This window comes from Recurvomyces mirabilis, assembly GCF_035927965.1.
Source record: "Recurvomyces mirabilis strain CCFEE 5264 chromosome Unknown scaffold_1, whole genome shotgun sequence".
NCBI classification, from domain to species: Eukaryota; Fungi; Ascomycota; class Dothideomycetes; order Mycosphaerellales; family Teratosphaeriaceae; genus Recurvomyces; species Recurvomyces mirabilis.
Genome location: NW_027041935.1, coordinates 1,128,011 through 1,143,891, shown reverse-complemented (window position 1 = coordinate 1,143,891; position 15,881 = coordinate 1,128,011). Strand labels below are relative to the sequence as shown.

The following is a 15,881-nucleotide window of genomic DNA, read 5'->3' as shown; positions in this document are numbered from 1 at the left end:
TTCAAGTGATGTAGTCGTCTTCTCCCAGCAGCCTGGTCAATGCTGTCGTGATCCTCAGGTACTGCCTCGGCCATGTGCTCTAGCGGAGGGTACATCCGCCGGGCATCCCGCCGCTAATCGAAGATTATACATCCATGCTATTGACCATCTCGACGATCACTAAAGCTTTCTCCTACCACATATTCTAATACCATGGACCGCCCGGGGGACTCCCAAAACCCAACACGAACCGACCAACAAGAAAGTAGTCCTGTCAAGGTGGTGCCTCCGAGTTACAGAAGTCTATATTTGATCTGCTACAATGCGATATCCGCTCTGCTCTGGGCTGTAGTGCTTGGAAGAGTCGTTCTTATAGCTGGCATCCATGGGCCGAAGTATGTCTTCGCGGGTGTTGGGGAATGGACAAAGTGGACACAGACATTGGCGGCACTAGAGATTGCGCACGCTGGGATAGGTACGGCATCATGAATTCACACCTAGCTACAGGCATGACCATGTATGCGATGTACGAGTAGCTAATATTTGTTTCAGGCCTTGTGCGAGCACCTTTGCTCACAACTCTGATGCAAGTCGCCTCCCGATTTCTCCTGGTCTGGCTGATTGCCTTCAACTTCCCATCGACCGTTTCTGCTTCTCCAGCCTACACGACTATGCTTCTGGCTTGGTCCATCACAGAAGTCATCCGTTACTCCTACTTCGCCGTCAACTTAGCTTATGGGGGCGTTCCAGCTTTCATGACCTGGTTGAGGTATAACACCTTCTTCGTACTGTACCCTATGGGCATCTCGAGTGAGTGTTGGCTTGTCTGGTCAAGTCGTGGCCCAGGTGTGAGTAAATTTGGGATGGGATATGAATGGTTCGTGAGGCTAGTGCTTTTCATTTATGTTCCTGGCAAGTCCTTCCGGCGCTGCGGTGGCCGTCGTTCGGTAAGTGGAAGGCCGGAGCTGACGAAATGCAGGTGCGTATGTGCTCTTCACTCATATGATGGTGCAGCGGCAGAAGGTCATGCGGAATATCAAAGCGAAGAAGAGTGTCTGAGCTCGGAACCCAATCAACGCTTTCCCGAAGTGCGTAGGTGTATTCCTCTGATCAGCCATCCACTGGAACACCTGGGTCGAAGTCAATCCATCCCTTTGCGACCAGGTCCCTGGTATCGGTTCGACCAAGCCGTCCTCATCAGGCAGCTTTCGTGGATCGCACGGTAGGCCACTATCGATCTTGGTCAGTGTGGAGTGCCAATCTTCCTGTTGAGCACGCGACTCTAGCCCAATGCTAGTTGTGACTACGGTACAAACATGTGTGAACTGACGAGGTACATGGGTAGTCAAGACGATCAAGGTCGACAAGGCTGAAAGCGGCTGTTGCATGGGGGTGGGGCAGCCTGGCCGCCAACACGACTCGGTATTGTAACACCTGTCGTATCTACATAAACACTATCAACACACAAGCTCTTGCCATACTCATACAACACTTTGCAAAATGTATACCCGCTCAATGCCTAGCATAAGCAGCCCTTCCCGTCCAGCGGTCTCTCTGCGGCTGCATGCCAACGAAACTCGTGTTGTTCCAAGTCTGCTTTCCGTCTACCACCGGTGGTACATTGAAGTGGTTGACCCAGTCACCGTTGTCGAACGCGACATCAGAGTACTGGAGCTGTGAGCGGTACTGAGCTGGCTTGGGGTCGGCTTTCATCCTCGCGGCTGCCTCCGGAAAAGTGTTGACAACTGTTCCTGCTTTTTCCTTCGGCTTTGTGACTCTTCGTGGTTTGGGAGCCTTCTGTAGCGACCCTCCATCACTGTCCGAGCGATCGGGATGTGGGTTATCCTTCAACATCCTTGGATTCTTGGGTACACTGGGTCCGAGATCCTTGGCGATGGCTTGCAACTCCGTCCTATCCTTAGCAAGTTGTGCCCGCAAGTACGCCCTCGGGTTCGCCGTATCTGTATTTAGACTCTCCATAACAGGCTTACGACTTTTATACCCGAAGTCCTTAGTCTGCGATATGGCGACTTTGGAATCGAGGAAAGCTTCCTCGCCCTTCGCCAGCAATTGCGTAATGTCCAGGCTCTCTCCCGCGGGAATCGCATCCGGATGCGAAGGAGTAACACAATCCATATCCACCTCCTTCCTAAGCACATGATCGATATCCACCGCGCTGAAATAAGCGCAGCTCTGCGGGAGATCATCCATGCCCATTTGCTGACTGAACATCCCTCTCGTCCACACGTTCGCCACCTGCAGCGCCATGGCACAGCGGTACTTGTCCTCGGTCTTGGCCAGATAACGGATCTCGTCGTGCACTGTCAAAGCGAGGCGGGCGTGGATGTCATATCGGCGGCAGAGGTACTCCATGCTCACGATCAGGAGGTGAAGGTAGTCCACGCCTGAGCTCTGGATAGCCCAATTGATACGACTGGTGAGAAAGTTGTTACTGCCCTTGCCAGAACCCAGGAAGCGTTTCATAAGCGCTTCCGTGATTCCAGCTCCGAGCACAGGCGTCCTGGGCTTTTCTTGGCTCGCAAAGTCTTCGAGAGCATTGAAGACCAGGCTCTCGGTGCCACCGAACCAGAAAGTCTTGTCCTTGATAGCCTTGCGACCACCCTTCGTGCCTTTGGTCTCAGCATACAACTTCCTGCCGATCGTATCTGCTTGGGCCTGGGACAAACTGGGGTTGAAACGTCTGAGTAGAGTTTGAGCGAAGTTGAGGCCAGCACCATAGATGCGACCGTAGTTGAAGACCTTGGCATCGTTTCGTGAGATACCCAATATCTGAGCGGTGCGCGAATGCAGGTCAGTACCAGCAGCTTTCGTGCCCTCCAAAGTCATGAAGCCGAGCGCGTTGCCACCGTGAAGCTTGAAAGCTGCGTCGCCAACCAAGGACGCGATCCAGAGTTCTTGACTATCCACATCGGCACCTACGAAGCAATATCCTGGAGGCGCAGTGACGATACTCTTCAGCTCGGAGCCTACTCGGTTCTTTTTTGCATTAGAGGCTGTAAGCCATGTATTTTCCACAGCACGACGAGTGACGGTACCCATAGGCACGATCTGAGGCAGGATGAACCCCTGCTCATTGCCTTCTGATGTCGTCGTGCCAGCCAGCTCGCTCTCATAGACCACCATTTGTTTTGTGATCCGGTCACGAGCACTGATCCAGTATGAACAAGACGTGTTCATCTCGAGTGCTTCCTTTGCATACGCGTACTCGGAAGACAAAGTGCGATTCTCCATGAATTGAAGATACCCCTTTGCGATAGGACTGGCACATCTTGCTTCAGGTCCACCAGAATGCGGAAGCTTAAAGTATGCATGGCTCATGTCATTTTGCAATTGTGAGTTGTCTTCTTCACTCATGTCTGCACTGACCATACCCTGTGAGTACTTCCCGGCCTCACTATGCTTGACCTTGAAGGTCCAGCCGTGCTTGTTTGACCAGACTAGCGGATGGCCATCCCATGCTAGTCGAAGCAGAATCGGCGCGATACGAGTGCGAACAGTCAGCGCCATAGGCGACTCATTCTTCGCGAAAAGATCTTTGTACCATTTCGGCATGCCAGGTTTCTTCTGCCTAGCAGCTGGTCGAGGCGGATCGTTTTTCTTCTTACCCTTAACCATGCGCACTTCTTGGCCAGTCCACTCCAGCTGGCACAGCCACGGGTCATTCTCATAGACGTTCGGCTCGTCTTTATGCTCGAGCACCTTCTCAGCCAGATCCCTCAGACGCTCCTCGATCGCGGATGAAAGTCGTTTATACGTGTCCTCGGCGTTCTTGATGTACGCCTCCCAGCCCTTATCGACTGGTAAGATCTCAGTCGACAGATGTCGTAGCGCGGCGAAAGACACAGGATGCGGACACGTCTCGAGGAAGTTGGGAAAGACACGCTTATAGACTTTGTGCGTCACGTCGACATCAGCTGCGCAGTAATCCATGAGTTCGTCCAAGCGCTCTCTCACGCCTTCCCTGTCCAGCTCGCCGAACCATTCTCTTTGCGTCTTGTCGATCGTGATGTTGCAGTGAAACTTCGCCACATCTCGAAGACTATTTGCTGAAGATCGTCCAATCCATAAGTCTTCTTCGTCTTCCATGGCATTCGAGGACTCCATCAGCGAACCTAAGCCATCGTACTCCTCATCCTTGGAATACTTGTCTTGCATCTCTCGCGCCTTTCGTGCTTTCGTCCAATTGGGTCGCTGTCGACTGCACATACCATTCACAGCAACGTGAAGCGACATAGTATCGATGAAGAAATTCTTCGTCTGCTTGAGATCGTACTCCTCAGAAATTCGTGCTCGGTCGTAACCAACATTATGTCCAACCACAATTCGAGGCTTTGTCGGATCACCCAGAGGTATCAGGTGCCTGTCGTTGTCCGTCTCGCCCAACAGCCAAGGAGATAGCCATGCGTACCAGTGGTCAGCCGAAGCTGCGCATGCCATAGCTGGGAATTGTGTCTCACGCCACATCACTTCCGTATCGAATGTCAGCACGTCTGCTTCTGGCGCATCGACGGCTTCAGTCTCTCCATCTGGATAGTATTTCGTCCAGCCACTCCTCCTGACCCATTTCCTCGGCTTCGGTGGTGGCGATGCTCTGGCGTACTGTTTTGATAATTTCAAGTACTCTTCCGCACTGTCCATGCCCAAGCGATGGAAATGCTCGTCCAGTGACGCCCCTTGCAAGTCTGGTAGATCAAAGCCGATGGCCTCGGGCTGGTCGCTCGTCTTGCCCAGCAGGTCATGATGCGCCAAGTGCTTTCGCGACAGCTCAATCAGTTCCTCGTCTGGTTTCGTCGCCTCCTTGCCGTCTTGTCGTGGTGGGAAGAGCTGTTTGTGAACATGGGTGGAGACATGTTGCACGCCAATCTCATTGTATCGTGCTTCGGAAGCTATCGAGAGGTCCCTTCCCGGGTGTTGTCGTCGTCCGTCTTCTACAGTGGCATAGCATCTCTGCGCACACGACCATTTAGGGGGCACGCGGATCCGTAGAAGCGATGTTTGTTGTGTGCGCTCGAGCGTCTGCACGAGATGATGTCGACATCTTGATCGCATGTCGATGAGGAAGACCTTTCTGCTATCGGGCCATGGTTTGCGTTCTATTCAGAGTCGTGTGTAGTGTAGGAGACAATCACTGCAGCACGCGTCATGAAGCTTCGATCTGAAGCCTTCGGATTTATCGGCTTACATCCGCAGCTCCTCTAAAGGCACTACCGTGAGAAGCTCTTCTTCGCCAGACTTGGAGCATTGTACTTGCCATCATGCTTTGATCGTACTGCGAGGTCAGGTGTCTGTTCAACGAACCGGTGAAGCGTAGACAGTGAGGGCGCGGAATCATGGCGGCAGCATGGCCTGCGAGGGAAGGCACAAGGAACCAAAATTGGGCTCAGTTCCCAGATCTCATGAGCGACGGCGACGGTCAAGGGCATGAGTGGGGATTTGATGACTTGGAGGATGAGTATCGGTATACGGATCTGTCAGTCCCACATAATCTATTATGAGCAAGAGCACGAGCAGGGACTGACCATCATCCAGCATTGCACATAGGCCGACTATAGACCCAGATTACCTTGCCAATGACCTCGACTGGGATATCGATCGCGATCTTGGAGATCACGACATCGACTTGGCATCCTCCGATATTGTTACGGCAGACGGCAGCAACCATCAGCAGGAGGAGGACGAAGATACTTTTGTTCAGTCACATTCACATGCAGGACGAACGTCATCTTCAAGAATGGGCAATGAGCAATCGAGCATAAATTCCGCACGACCAGCTTCACGTGGAATGAACTACCTCCCGCCCGCCAGCTTGTTCACAACTCCCTCACCACGGCTGCAACAAACGCCACCAAGGCAGGGTAACAGGCACGAAGACTGGCTAGATCGCACCACTCGCAGCACAAGCACAGCCGGCTTTGCACAAGACGACTTCTTTGACGCGGTATCAGATCGTACACTACGCTCTCCGGTGCACGACCTCGAAGACTTAGACAGCGACGCTTCTGAAGTAATGCCGACCTTCACTCGCCACCGTCGAGAAAGCATTGTGGACCTGACTGCGGATCCCAGCTCGCCACAGCGGGCTGTACCATCACGACCAGCGTCTCGGCCCACTAAGCGCAGTGCTGAGAATCAGGCATCAGCAGCTGCGTCAAGTAGCAACAGCCATCGGGCCAAGAGACAGCGACCGAGCACGACTACTACTTCAGCTTCTGCCGCGGCCTCTCGCAGTCAGGCACAAGATGAACCAATTGAAGAGCTCGACCTCACTCAATCACCTATCTCAGCTATGCGCGCTGCCGAACAAGCTCGTGCGGTCGCCGCTCAGCAGGCCTTGGAGCCTAGTGGGCCCCTGCGCATCGGCCAACGCCAATGCATAATCTGCATGGAAGCCTATACCAACGCCACTGTCACTCCGTGCGGTCATATCTACTGTCATGAATGTCTGGATCAAGCGCTGAAGCAGGGTGAGAAGAACAGCGACAGGCATATCGGCACTTGTCCGGTGTGCAGACAAGAGATCCACAGGGATGATAAAAAGAAGAGGAAAGGGGGTAAGCCGGTGGCGATTGCATTTATGAAGAAGAGTGCTTTCAGGTCGAAGGGAAGGCCTGCTCTTGAAGCGGCGAGTGGGTGAATGTGGGAGGTTATGGCCTTCTAGTTCATGATTAAAGGCGCATCCGAGGACTACAGCATTGATTACGCTGGTTTAGCTATATACCCCTTGCATTTGGCGGCGTTGATAGAAAAGCTTCATGCAAACCGCGAGATAACTCGCCTGCAGAATCATTTCTATCACATGCTTAGTCCCGTTGCATTCATGGTCGAATAATGGTACGTACTGTATACATGAGCACGAACCAATGACGAAACGGCTCGCATGGGACAGCACAGACATGATCCGCTCTCGCGTGGCATGGATCGAGCTTGGAAGCTGCACTCGAGGCATCAATCACCTCTACTACAGTCTTGCTACACCATACACTCTCCATTGCCATTGCCCGCGTTCCTAGTCTGCTGCTCATAACGACCATAACACCACCATCACAGCCACCCAACATGTCCCTCTTCGGCGAAGAAACAGCCACACCCAGCCCTCGCAAATCCGCGGGCCTCTTCGGCGACGACGACGATGCGCCATCCCAAGCCAAGAACAACAGTAGTATGTTCGGTGACTCCAGCATATCCGCCACCGACGACTCACCATGGGGCTTCACACCCAGCAAGAAGAACACCACTGGAGGCCAAGGCGGCGTTGTCAAGAATCTACTCGTAGGCGCCGAGGTGCACGATAGCTATATCGATACCTTCGACTCAATGCAGAGTGGTGGACATGTGAGCAGTCATGAGTGTAGACGATTACTAGGCGAGGTTGTGCCGGCGCAGAAGGAGAAGATCTGGAGTATTGTTTCTGGCAATGGGCAGGCGCAGGAACTGGGACGGAACGAGTTCAATGTGCTGCTTGCTTTGATTGGCTTGGCGCAGGAGGGAGAGGAGTTGAGTTTGGATGCGGTGGATGAGAGGCGGAGTAAGCTTCCTACTGTGTCTCTGCCAAAGAAGCCGGTAGCTCAGCAGCAGCAGCAGGCGCCCGCCACGCCTAAGCAGTCACAGCCTGTGCAGACGGGAGCTCAGCAAGCGACACCTCAGCAGCAGAATGGGCATACGAGGAACACTTCCTTTGGTGCTGGGTTTGGCGATAGTGATCCTTGGGGCTCACCAGACGTGCATAAGGGCCATAAGCATTCGAATGGTGCTGCGCCGCAACGAACCACGAGCACGTTCACCACAAATGCTTCCGAGCCTAGTGAAAGTGCACCAACTGGTGGATATGGCAATGCACAATCATCCAATGCAAGCGACAGCCAGCAATGGGGTGGTGCATCGAGCTTTGGAGCGAGCAGCACTGGCAATGAAGGCTTCGGTGGGGCTGGGGCAGCTGGCGAAGGCTTTGGTGAGGGTGGCGGCAGTGTTCGCAAACCGGCTCCGCCACGCGTTACGACGTCCAAAGGTGCCGAGGAGGTGGTTACAGTGAACCTGCTGGAGGAGAAGGAGGGGATGTTTATGTTTCAGCATCGCAATTATGAAGTCGCCAGTGTGCGTCGCAACAGCAAAGTCATCCGAAGGTATAGTGACTTTGTCTGGCTTCTGGACTGCCTACACAAGCGCTACCCATTCCGACAACTACCCCTGTTGCCACCAAAGCGAGTCGCGATCAATGGCAACCATATCGCGGCCGACGATAGCTTTGTCGAGAAGAGACGGAGAGGCTTGGCAAGATTCGCGAATGCGCTTGTTCACCACCCAATTTTGAGAGAGGAACAGCTAGTAGTCATGTTCCTGACTGTCCCAACGGTAGATGCACGCCTTCCATGTCTTTTGGTTGTGACGGTCTGCTAATATCATCTTACAGGAACTCGCCGTCTGGCGCAAACAAGCCACCATCTCCGTCCAAGAAGAATTCGTCGGCAAGACCCTTCCCCCAGCCCTCGAAGACAGCCTGCCCCAGAACCTCCAAGATACCTTCGACACCGTCCGTTCTGGAGTCCGAAGATCAGCAGATCTCTATATCAACCTCTGCAACCTCACCGAGCGCCTATGCAAACGCAAAGAAGCCATCGCAGGAGAATATTCGCGCTTCAGCCTCAATCTCCTCAGCATAACCGAAACAAGCCAAGATACCTACGCGATCGACACCAACGACGTCCCGCTCCTCAACGAAGGTGTAAAAGGGACCGCAAAACATGTCTCGAATTCCCAAGCTTTGATTGAGGATGAGTCAAGGGCGTGGGACGAGGGGTTGTTGGAGGATCTGAAGACGATGAGGGATGGATTGGTGAGTATGAGGGAGATGTTTGAGAGGAGGGAGAGGTTGAGTAGGGATAGTATCCCCGCGCTTGAGAAGAGGATTATGGGGAATGAGCAGAAGTTGCAGGGGGTCAAGGCGAAGGGGGATGCGGCGAAGCCGGGAGAGGCGGAGAAAGTCGAGAATGCCATTGTTGCTGTGAGTTGTCCTGTCGGAATCTTTGAAGCTTGGGCTACGATGGCCATCATTTGTTGCAGGTTTACTGACTTTGGTGCTTGTGCAGGACAAACAATCCATCGTCAATCAGCACGCCCGCGGTGTCTTCATCAAGGAATGTGTACGCGATGAGATTGTCTTCTTCAACACGACGCAATATAATGTCTCGCGACTGCATCAAGATTGGGCGCAGGAGCGGGTCAAGTATTCCGAATTGCAGGCGGATTGTTGGAGGAGTTTGGTGGATGCTGTTGAGGGTATGCCGTTAGGTGATTGATTGTCGTATAATGTACTGTAGGCTCGTGGGGGCGAGATAGGAGGGATGTAGAATGTGTTTAGTGCGTGGACTTTGAAAAGGATGCTCAAGACCAAAGTGCAGGGAAAAGTGGAATCTTGCATCAGAACTTCTATCTCTATCTGTCTATCTAGTATCGATATAGACTCGGGGAACCTCACACGACCGTCTTCGCCTTCCCCTCCTCCTTCACCGCAGGCATGAAACAGAAGTAAGCGACAGCCGTGGCGAACTTGATTCCACCAGACAACCACAGCACACTCTCAAGTCCCCCTTGGCTCCGCATCAACCACCCACTGGCAATCGAGCCAGCTAGTAGTAGTACCACAGCGGCTACTCGTCGATTTCGTCGTACATTGTTCGTTGCTAGCAGCTTGAAGTCGCCCATGATATCGCAGTAAGTGCTCGTCACAACGTTAATCGGCAGCTCATTGAACCCGAGTAATCTAGATGTGGCAATCTGCATCCCCGCTTGAAAGGAAAGTGGCGGAATGAGTGATACAATGAGGATGTTATGGATTACACGCTCGTCATCTAAAGTATGTCGACCATTACCACCGGGATTTTGGGGGATAAGTCCTTCCGGTGTCGCGAGTGCGGCGGCGAGGATGATGAGCATGGCCTGGAGCATGAAGAGTGTGGCTCCCCATAGTCGATTTCGATTGGGTCCTTCGGGCGTAATGACTTTGGAGACTCGGAAAGTAAGAAAGGCGCCTATGAGGAAGGAGATGATTGAGACCAGAGTCGTGAGCCAGGCATGGGGGTTTGCTGGGAGGCCGGCTGTCGAAAGACCGAGGATTACTGTGTTGCCTGTTGTTTCTCGTCAGAAACCTGTAGGCTTGCTAAACCATCGAGAGGTGAAGGTCAAGTGGTAGGCCCGCATAGAGAGGAAATAATGAGCATGGTACATACCCGTCTGCATCCCAATAAACATGCCCCAATTCCTGAAACTCGCCGCATCCACCATGCCCGTCACCAAACAGCAAGCCAGTAGCGGTAGATCTCCATAGTCCTTCGTTACAGGTCCTAGGATGTTCCTGCGTGAGAAGAAGGATGTGCGAGCAGGCATGGGATGTTTCTCCGGATCAGCTCCATCTGTGTCGAAGGTATTTTCGTGAGCGCTGTTATCCACGGCATGAGGTGAAGGCACCGAGTCCGGTGCTTGTGGCATTGTGTCTTTTCCCGGGACCAATCCCTCGACTGGTGCCGGTTCTGGTGCTGTAAGAACTAGAGGTCTCGTCCTCCCTCTCGCCACTTGCTATCAATTTGTTTTCCTGTATGAAAATTCTATTTCTATCCAGCACAAACAATGCACGCGAGCAACGACAAGTGGACAACCCTTATCTAATCAGCCACAACGCCAAAAGAGTGAAATGCAAGATGATGGGAGACGTGGTAAATCGCCAGTGCGGAAAACAGACAAGACGAGATTGTTAAGATAGGAGATGCGCCGTTACGTGCGGTTATCGCGGGCCAACAAAAGCACATACCCGATAAGGTCATTATCAGCAGGAGCGCAAGTATCGCCTGTGATTGATGCAAGACTCAAAGCAGAAAGGAATGCAACGGTATGCAACAACATAGAAATCATGTTTATGGTAGAGAGAAGCATAGCATCTCCGAGCTCAGGAAGAGGTGAAGTGAGGAGAGTTCTGCACCTGCCTACTGGCGACTTGGCTACAACACGCGGGTAGTGCGGGATCGAGTTCGTGGCCACCAGGCAAGACAAAAATGTATGGCTCAACTTTATCACATGATATGCATGATGAAGTGACTCTCCATCGAGTCTGTTGTACACGCCTCTGACCTATTGCCTGTCTGTTCAGTACCTCAGTTCTCAGCTCAGCAGTGCTGCACGTGCGGGTCCAAGTAGACCAAGACGGTACTTCGAATGTAGACCACTGGGAGGCAGTCTGCCGGTTCACTCAGCACCTCCGAGTTCGTGGCAAACCCCACCCTACCACAGCCGATTACTCTCCGCACCACTGCTCTTCTTCGTCCTCGCAGCCCCCTTCTTCCCATCCCTGCTACCTGTCCCCGGGGTCCTAAAGAACAAACTGGGTCCATGGCCATCCCTAACCATATGACTCAAGTACCCTCTACGCGCCTCATCGCGGTAATACTCCAAATCTCTCCTACTCGTGGGATCCGGCAACCTATACTTGAACCTCCTCCTCTCCTCCACCAACGCATCCGCCGCAGCCTCAGCACCTGCTTCGCTATCTTCGCTCATCGCAATCCGTGACTGGAGGCTGTGGATCGGATCCATCAGTCCGGCTTTGATCTTCTTGATGGCAAAGTCGGTGTAGAAGCGTGTTGTGACTGTTCCGCCAGCCTTTTCTACAGCTGCTATTGCTGAGGCGCTGGCTCGGGATACGATGACGTTGATGGGCGTTGTTAGCTCTTCGGAGCCGCGAGCAAGGAGCTTGACGCCATCCCGGGCTACGCCGTGGATGCAGCGAGATGAGGAGAGTTCCTTGAAGGTGATGGGTTGGGATGGATCCAGCCGATCATTGTTGATCCAGTATTGAATCTTGTTCAAGTTGACTGGTGACATTTCCGTAGTGAAACTAGCCGTTTTCATTAGCTGTCGTAGATCATACAATATGAGTTATACATACTGCTGCTTCTCACCCCTCGTCCCATTCACGACCCAGTCGGGCGTCTGACCTCCATTGAACCCCGCCGGTACTTTACCATGCTGCTTCTGGCCCTTATGACCTCGTCCTGATGTCTTTCCGTAGCCACTTGATGGACCGCGACCTACGCGAATGCGCTTATTGTAGGCTCCCTTGTTGTCGGACAGATCGGACAGGATGGAAGCACTGCGGTGTTGCTGAAGGCAAGGGTAGAGGAAGGGCGCGAGTGGTTGATAGGCGTGGTGTGTGACTGCTGCCGATGCTCGACTGAGCAGCTGTAATCGTGGAGGCATTGCGGTGATACTGACTTGAATCTCATTGCGATGGCTTTGTCGAGTCGAGTCTCCTTTCTGATGGTATGCCAATATTTCCCGCTTAGGCCACCGTACTTAGTCACGTTTCTTGGTTAGCGTGACCACGCTGCGCATGTGCTCGTTTCCATATATTGCGACCAGGCATCCAACATTCACTTACGATTGGTTTCAAGTCTATCGCAGCCAATGACGAGGTGTTACACGACATGCTGGCTCATGTACAACAAGCCTGACCGAGCCAGATGAGAGAGCGACGGCGCTCCCACGGCAGTCATGGCCCACCTCCTTCACGGCGTATCATATATTTAGCCATAGGCTCGCTACTTCTGCTCTTGGTCACGAACATATATCTTCTGAATACGACAGCGGCGTGTGATGTGTTGTATGCAGAGTGGCTTCCCGCGAGCTCAGGTACACATGAACAGCGCCTAGGCGGCCATATCTGGCGCAAGAGCAGAGAGCCTGCTGCCTCGAGAGGAGTGCAAGATGAACACCCTATACGGCATTTGATGCAACTGGCAGACCACAGATTCAAGATTTACGATGCGGATCGGAGCTTGACGTTCAAGGGCACGGTAGACAAGTACCGGCGCAAGTATGGACGATATCCACCACCAGGTTTCAAAGCGGTATGCTGGGCTGCGAACAAGTGCTCCTTCCTGTTCTAACACGCAATAGTGGTACAAGTTTGCCCGCGAACGAAACGTCCACAACATTGACGACTTCGACCAGATCTATGCAGACCTACGACCATTCTGGGCAATTCCGCCAACCGATATACGACACTATGCAGCTCATGCCTCTGATATTCGTGACCATGGCGTCTCTGTAGTATCTCTGCGAAGCGGCCAGGTATTTCAAGAATTATGGGGCTGGCGTTCAGAGACATTCGTACGTATGCTGAGCAGCTTCGCCCACTGGTTGCCAGACATGGACATCGCCATGAATCGTATGGACCAACCTCGTGTAGTCGTACCGTGGGAGGAGTTGCAAGAGATGCTGAAGATAGAAGAGAAGTCGAGGACGCTAGAGGAAATGGGCATGGTCGATGCATTCACAAAGAACATGTCTGGCTTTTGGGAGCGACGACCTCCAGCTCCTGAGCCAACTTGGCTGAGCAAATGGAGTCCTTTCTGGTTTCCCATTGAGCATGTCGAGGACTCTGCCAATCCACCTCCGGAATATGGATGGTTTTGGCATGGTGGGAAGCAATACATGGACATTGCTGGCAAAGCATGTCCACCGGACTCATATGCTCGCAACCCAGACTCTGCTTTTCATCTCATGGCAGCAGAAGGCCGCTACAAAAATGAACTAGGTGGGTTCGTTACGAATTTCAACACGTCCTCCGACCTTTGCACTGTCGGTCCACAGCTACACGATCTTCACGGCATGCTCTCCTCCGCCGCTTCAGTCCTGGCCACGCACAAACTGGTGCCCATCTTCGGCGAGTGCAAGGTCAATGTCAACAACGACATCCTCTTCCCAGCCAACATGTATTGGAAACGTGATAAGCGCTACCAATACAACTCGGAGCAAGACATCAGCTGGGATGACAAGGACGATATGATGCCGTGGCGCGGCGTCACATCCGGCGGAACAGCATTCGAAGACAAGCCCGAGCAGTGGCGAAGTATGCACCGACAACGACTCGTACAACTGGCAAACTCAACAATCTTGTCAGAAAGCGACACCAGCACTAACATCCTCGACCTTACCGATCCGGTAGCTGGCGCCTACGGACCACAGCCCTTCCACCCAGCATCTTTCGCAGCAGACCATACAAACATCGGCTTCACAGAGAAGATTGCCTGTCTCCCAAACTGCGACTTCTACAACAGCACCTTCACGCTCCTCAACCAGACCACCTTCGCCCAGACCTTCGGGTCAAAGTACTTGGTAGACATCGACGGACACTCGTTCTCCGGTCGCTGGCGAGCTTTCTTGCAATCGCGAAGTCTAGGTATCAAAGCCACGATATTCAGAGAATGGCACGACAGCCGGCTGTGGGCGTGGCGACACTTCGTACCCATGGACAATAGATTCGACGACTTGTACAGTTTGCTCACCTACTTCATCGGCTTCGATGATGAAAACAATGGTGCTGTTACGGTCCCGAGACACGACTACGAGGCTTTCACTCTCGCGCAACAAGGTAGAGAGTGGGCGGAGAAAGTTCTGAGGAAAGAGGATATGGAGATTTATCTTTTTCGGTTGTTGTTGGAGTATGGGAGGGTGATTGATGATAAGAGGAAGAAGATTGGGTTTGTGGGCGATGGCGGGGAGGAGATGGAGGAGTTTGATCGGAGGGTGCCAGCTGTGGAATAGGTGGGTAGTCACGTTGCACGGACAGAAAAACATGGCAACTCCCTCGGGGGTCCCCTTGGGAGATGGTCCGATTAACCAACCTGCCTTCGATGTTGCGGTTCTGCTCGAAAAGACAGACGACAACACGACCATATCACTGGTCACCAAGCAAAGACTCACTCAACAGTCAGACTCCGGTGTCCTCGTTTGATCTGGCGATTTTGCTTCGAGCTCGGAATCGATCAGCCTCGTCGGAAGGGCTACCAGAGACACGACAATGGTGGCCTCCTGAGAGCGTGACCAAGCAGTATCACGTGGTGTTTGCAGATGATGGGATCATGCAGAACCTCGGCCACGCTGACAATAAATTGGTTCGTCGACATGCTTGCCGCCCGATCCTCAAGAGCACTCTTGTCTCAACGTCCGTAGTACACCACTCATCAACGATGTCAACGGAAGTGCTACAGGCTTGGTAATCATCGCGTTCGTGAGTGGCTACAACTCGGTCCGGACAAGTTGACTCCTGTGCGGTTGAGTGATGAGTGCTGTACCTCCTCGGGCGCTTGTGTCGCGACAAAGCTTGATGAGAATTGTACTGTCGTGCCGGTCGACCTGCGTCGTCAAACCATGTCGTGTACGGAGTAAATGCACGCCGATAACGGCTTTCGTACAGTAGGCACCTCGTGTAGGCGATCTGCGAAACGTACTTCCATAGAACGAACGGTGGCAATAGCCTCATGGCACAAAGTCGGCTTATTGAAATCAATAAACGAGCGGTACATAACTCAAGTGGAAGCATGTGAATTCGAACGAGATACAGTACATTAGTGGTGCCGATTGACGGGTCTCGAACCATGCCCACCAAAGGATCCCACATATCTAGTCTGCATGGGCTGAGGTCAAATATCCAGCAAATCCGAGTCGTGGTATCGAGATTACTGATGGCGTCCGGTGGGAGGAAAGGCTATTGCTTGTACACATCCGCGCAGATCCATATCATTGGAAGCTGCAGCGGCGATCGGGTGAAACGATGAGATAGAGACGAGTGCAGCCTCGGCTGAATGCAGTCACATCCACGAGAGTCGTGCTCGCGATCCTGACCAACAACGTTTCGAGCGTTCAGACGTGAGCAGCGGGAAAGGCGCAGAGGTGGCGAATCGTCCAAGATCTGTGCAGCTTGCCGGTGAAGAGTACTGCGCTGTATGGCGACTGCATGTCGCGGCAAGCGGGCGGCAGAGAAGAAAATTACATTGTGGCAGCTGAGATGCAAGGAAAGGATCGTAGATTGTTGCCATGTTCGTACTGTACCA

General features: G+C 52.9%; 7 protein-coding genes across 7 annotated transcripts; 4 read left to right on the top strand and 3 right to left on the bottom strand.

The window, feature by feature from the left end:
* Positions 1 to 192: 192 nt before the first annotated feature.
* On the top strand, positions 193 to 1,038 carry LTS14_000487 (uncharacterized protein; the record flags this gene model as incomplete). The annotated part of the gene is made up of 3 exons (XM_064833200.1): positions 193 to 454; positions 532 to 789; positions 959 to 1,038. The coding sequence occupies 3 exons, from the start codon at positions 193 to 195 to the stop codon at positions 1,036 to 1,038; spliced, it is 600 nt and encodes a 199-aa protein (XP_064699469.1).
* A 453-nt stretch (positions 1,039 to 1,491) lies between these two features.
* Positions 1,492 to 5,049, bottom strand: MIP1 (DNA-directed DNA polymerase gamma mip1; the record flags this gene model as incomplete). Its single annotated transcript, XM_064833199.1, has 1 exon — positions 1,492 to 5,049. One exon carries the CDS (start codon positions 5,047 to 5,049, stop codon positions 1,492 to 1,494), a length of 3,558 nt encoding a protein of 1,185 aa, XP_064699468.1.
* Positions 5,050 to 5,330: 281 nt separating this feature from the next.
* Positions 5,331 to 6,634, top strand: LTS14_000485 (uncharacterized protein; the record flags this gene model as incomplete). Its single annotated transcript, XM_064833198.1, has 2 exons — positions 5,331 to 5,470; positions 5,530 to 6,634. 2 exons carry the CDS (start codon positions 5,331 to 5,333, stop codon positions 6,632 to 6,634), a joined length of 1,245 nt encoding a protein of 414 aa, XP_064699467.1.
* Positions 6,635 to 7,056: 422 nt separating this feature from the next.
* MVP1 (Sorting nexin mvp1) lies at positions 7,057 to 9,293 on the top strand (the record flags this gene model as incomplete). The annotated part of the gene is made up of 3 exons (XM_064833197.1): positions 7,057 to 8,349; positions 8,408 to 8,998; positions 9,084 to 9,293. The coding sequence occupies 3 exons, from the start codon at positions 7,057 to 7,059 to the stop codon at positions 9,291 to 9,293; spliced, it is 2,094 nt and encodes a 697-aa protein (XP_064699466.1).
* A 175-nt stretch (positions 9,294 to 9,468) lies between these two features.
* Positions 9,469 to 10,482, bottom strand: LTS14_000483 (uncharacterized protein; the record flags this gene model as incomplete). Its single annotated transcript, XM_064833196.1, has 2 exons — positions 9,469 to 10,121; positions 10,224 to 10,482. 2 exons carry the CDS (start codon positions 10,480 to 10,482, stop codon positions 9,469 to 9,471), a joined length of 912 nt encoding a protein of 303 aa, XP_064699465.1.
* A 786-nt stretch (positions 10,483 to 11,268) lies between these two features.
* MRPL10 (YmL10) lies at positions 11,269 to 12,243 on the bottom strand (the record flags this gene model as incomplete). The annotated part of the gene is made up of 2 exons (XM_064833195.1): positions 11,269 to 11,881; positions 11,933 to 12,243. 2 exons carry the CDS (start codon positions 12,241 to 12,243, stop codon positions 11,269 to 11,271), a joined length of 924 nt encoding a protein of 307 aa, XP_064699464.1.
* A 263-nt stretch (positions 12,244 to 12,506) lies between these two features.
* On the top strand, positions 12,507 to 14,592 carry LTS14_000481 (uncharacterized protein; the record flags this gene model as incomplete). The annotated part of the gene is made up of 2 exons (XM_064833194.1): positions 12,507 to 12,893; positions 12,943 to 14,592. 2 exons carry the CDS (start codon positions 12,507 to 12,509, stop codon positions 14,590 to 14,592), a joined length of 2,037 nt encoding a protein of 678 aa, XP_064699463.1.
* Positions 14,593 to 15,881: the final 1,289 nt, after the last annotated feature.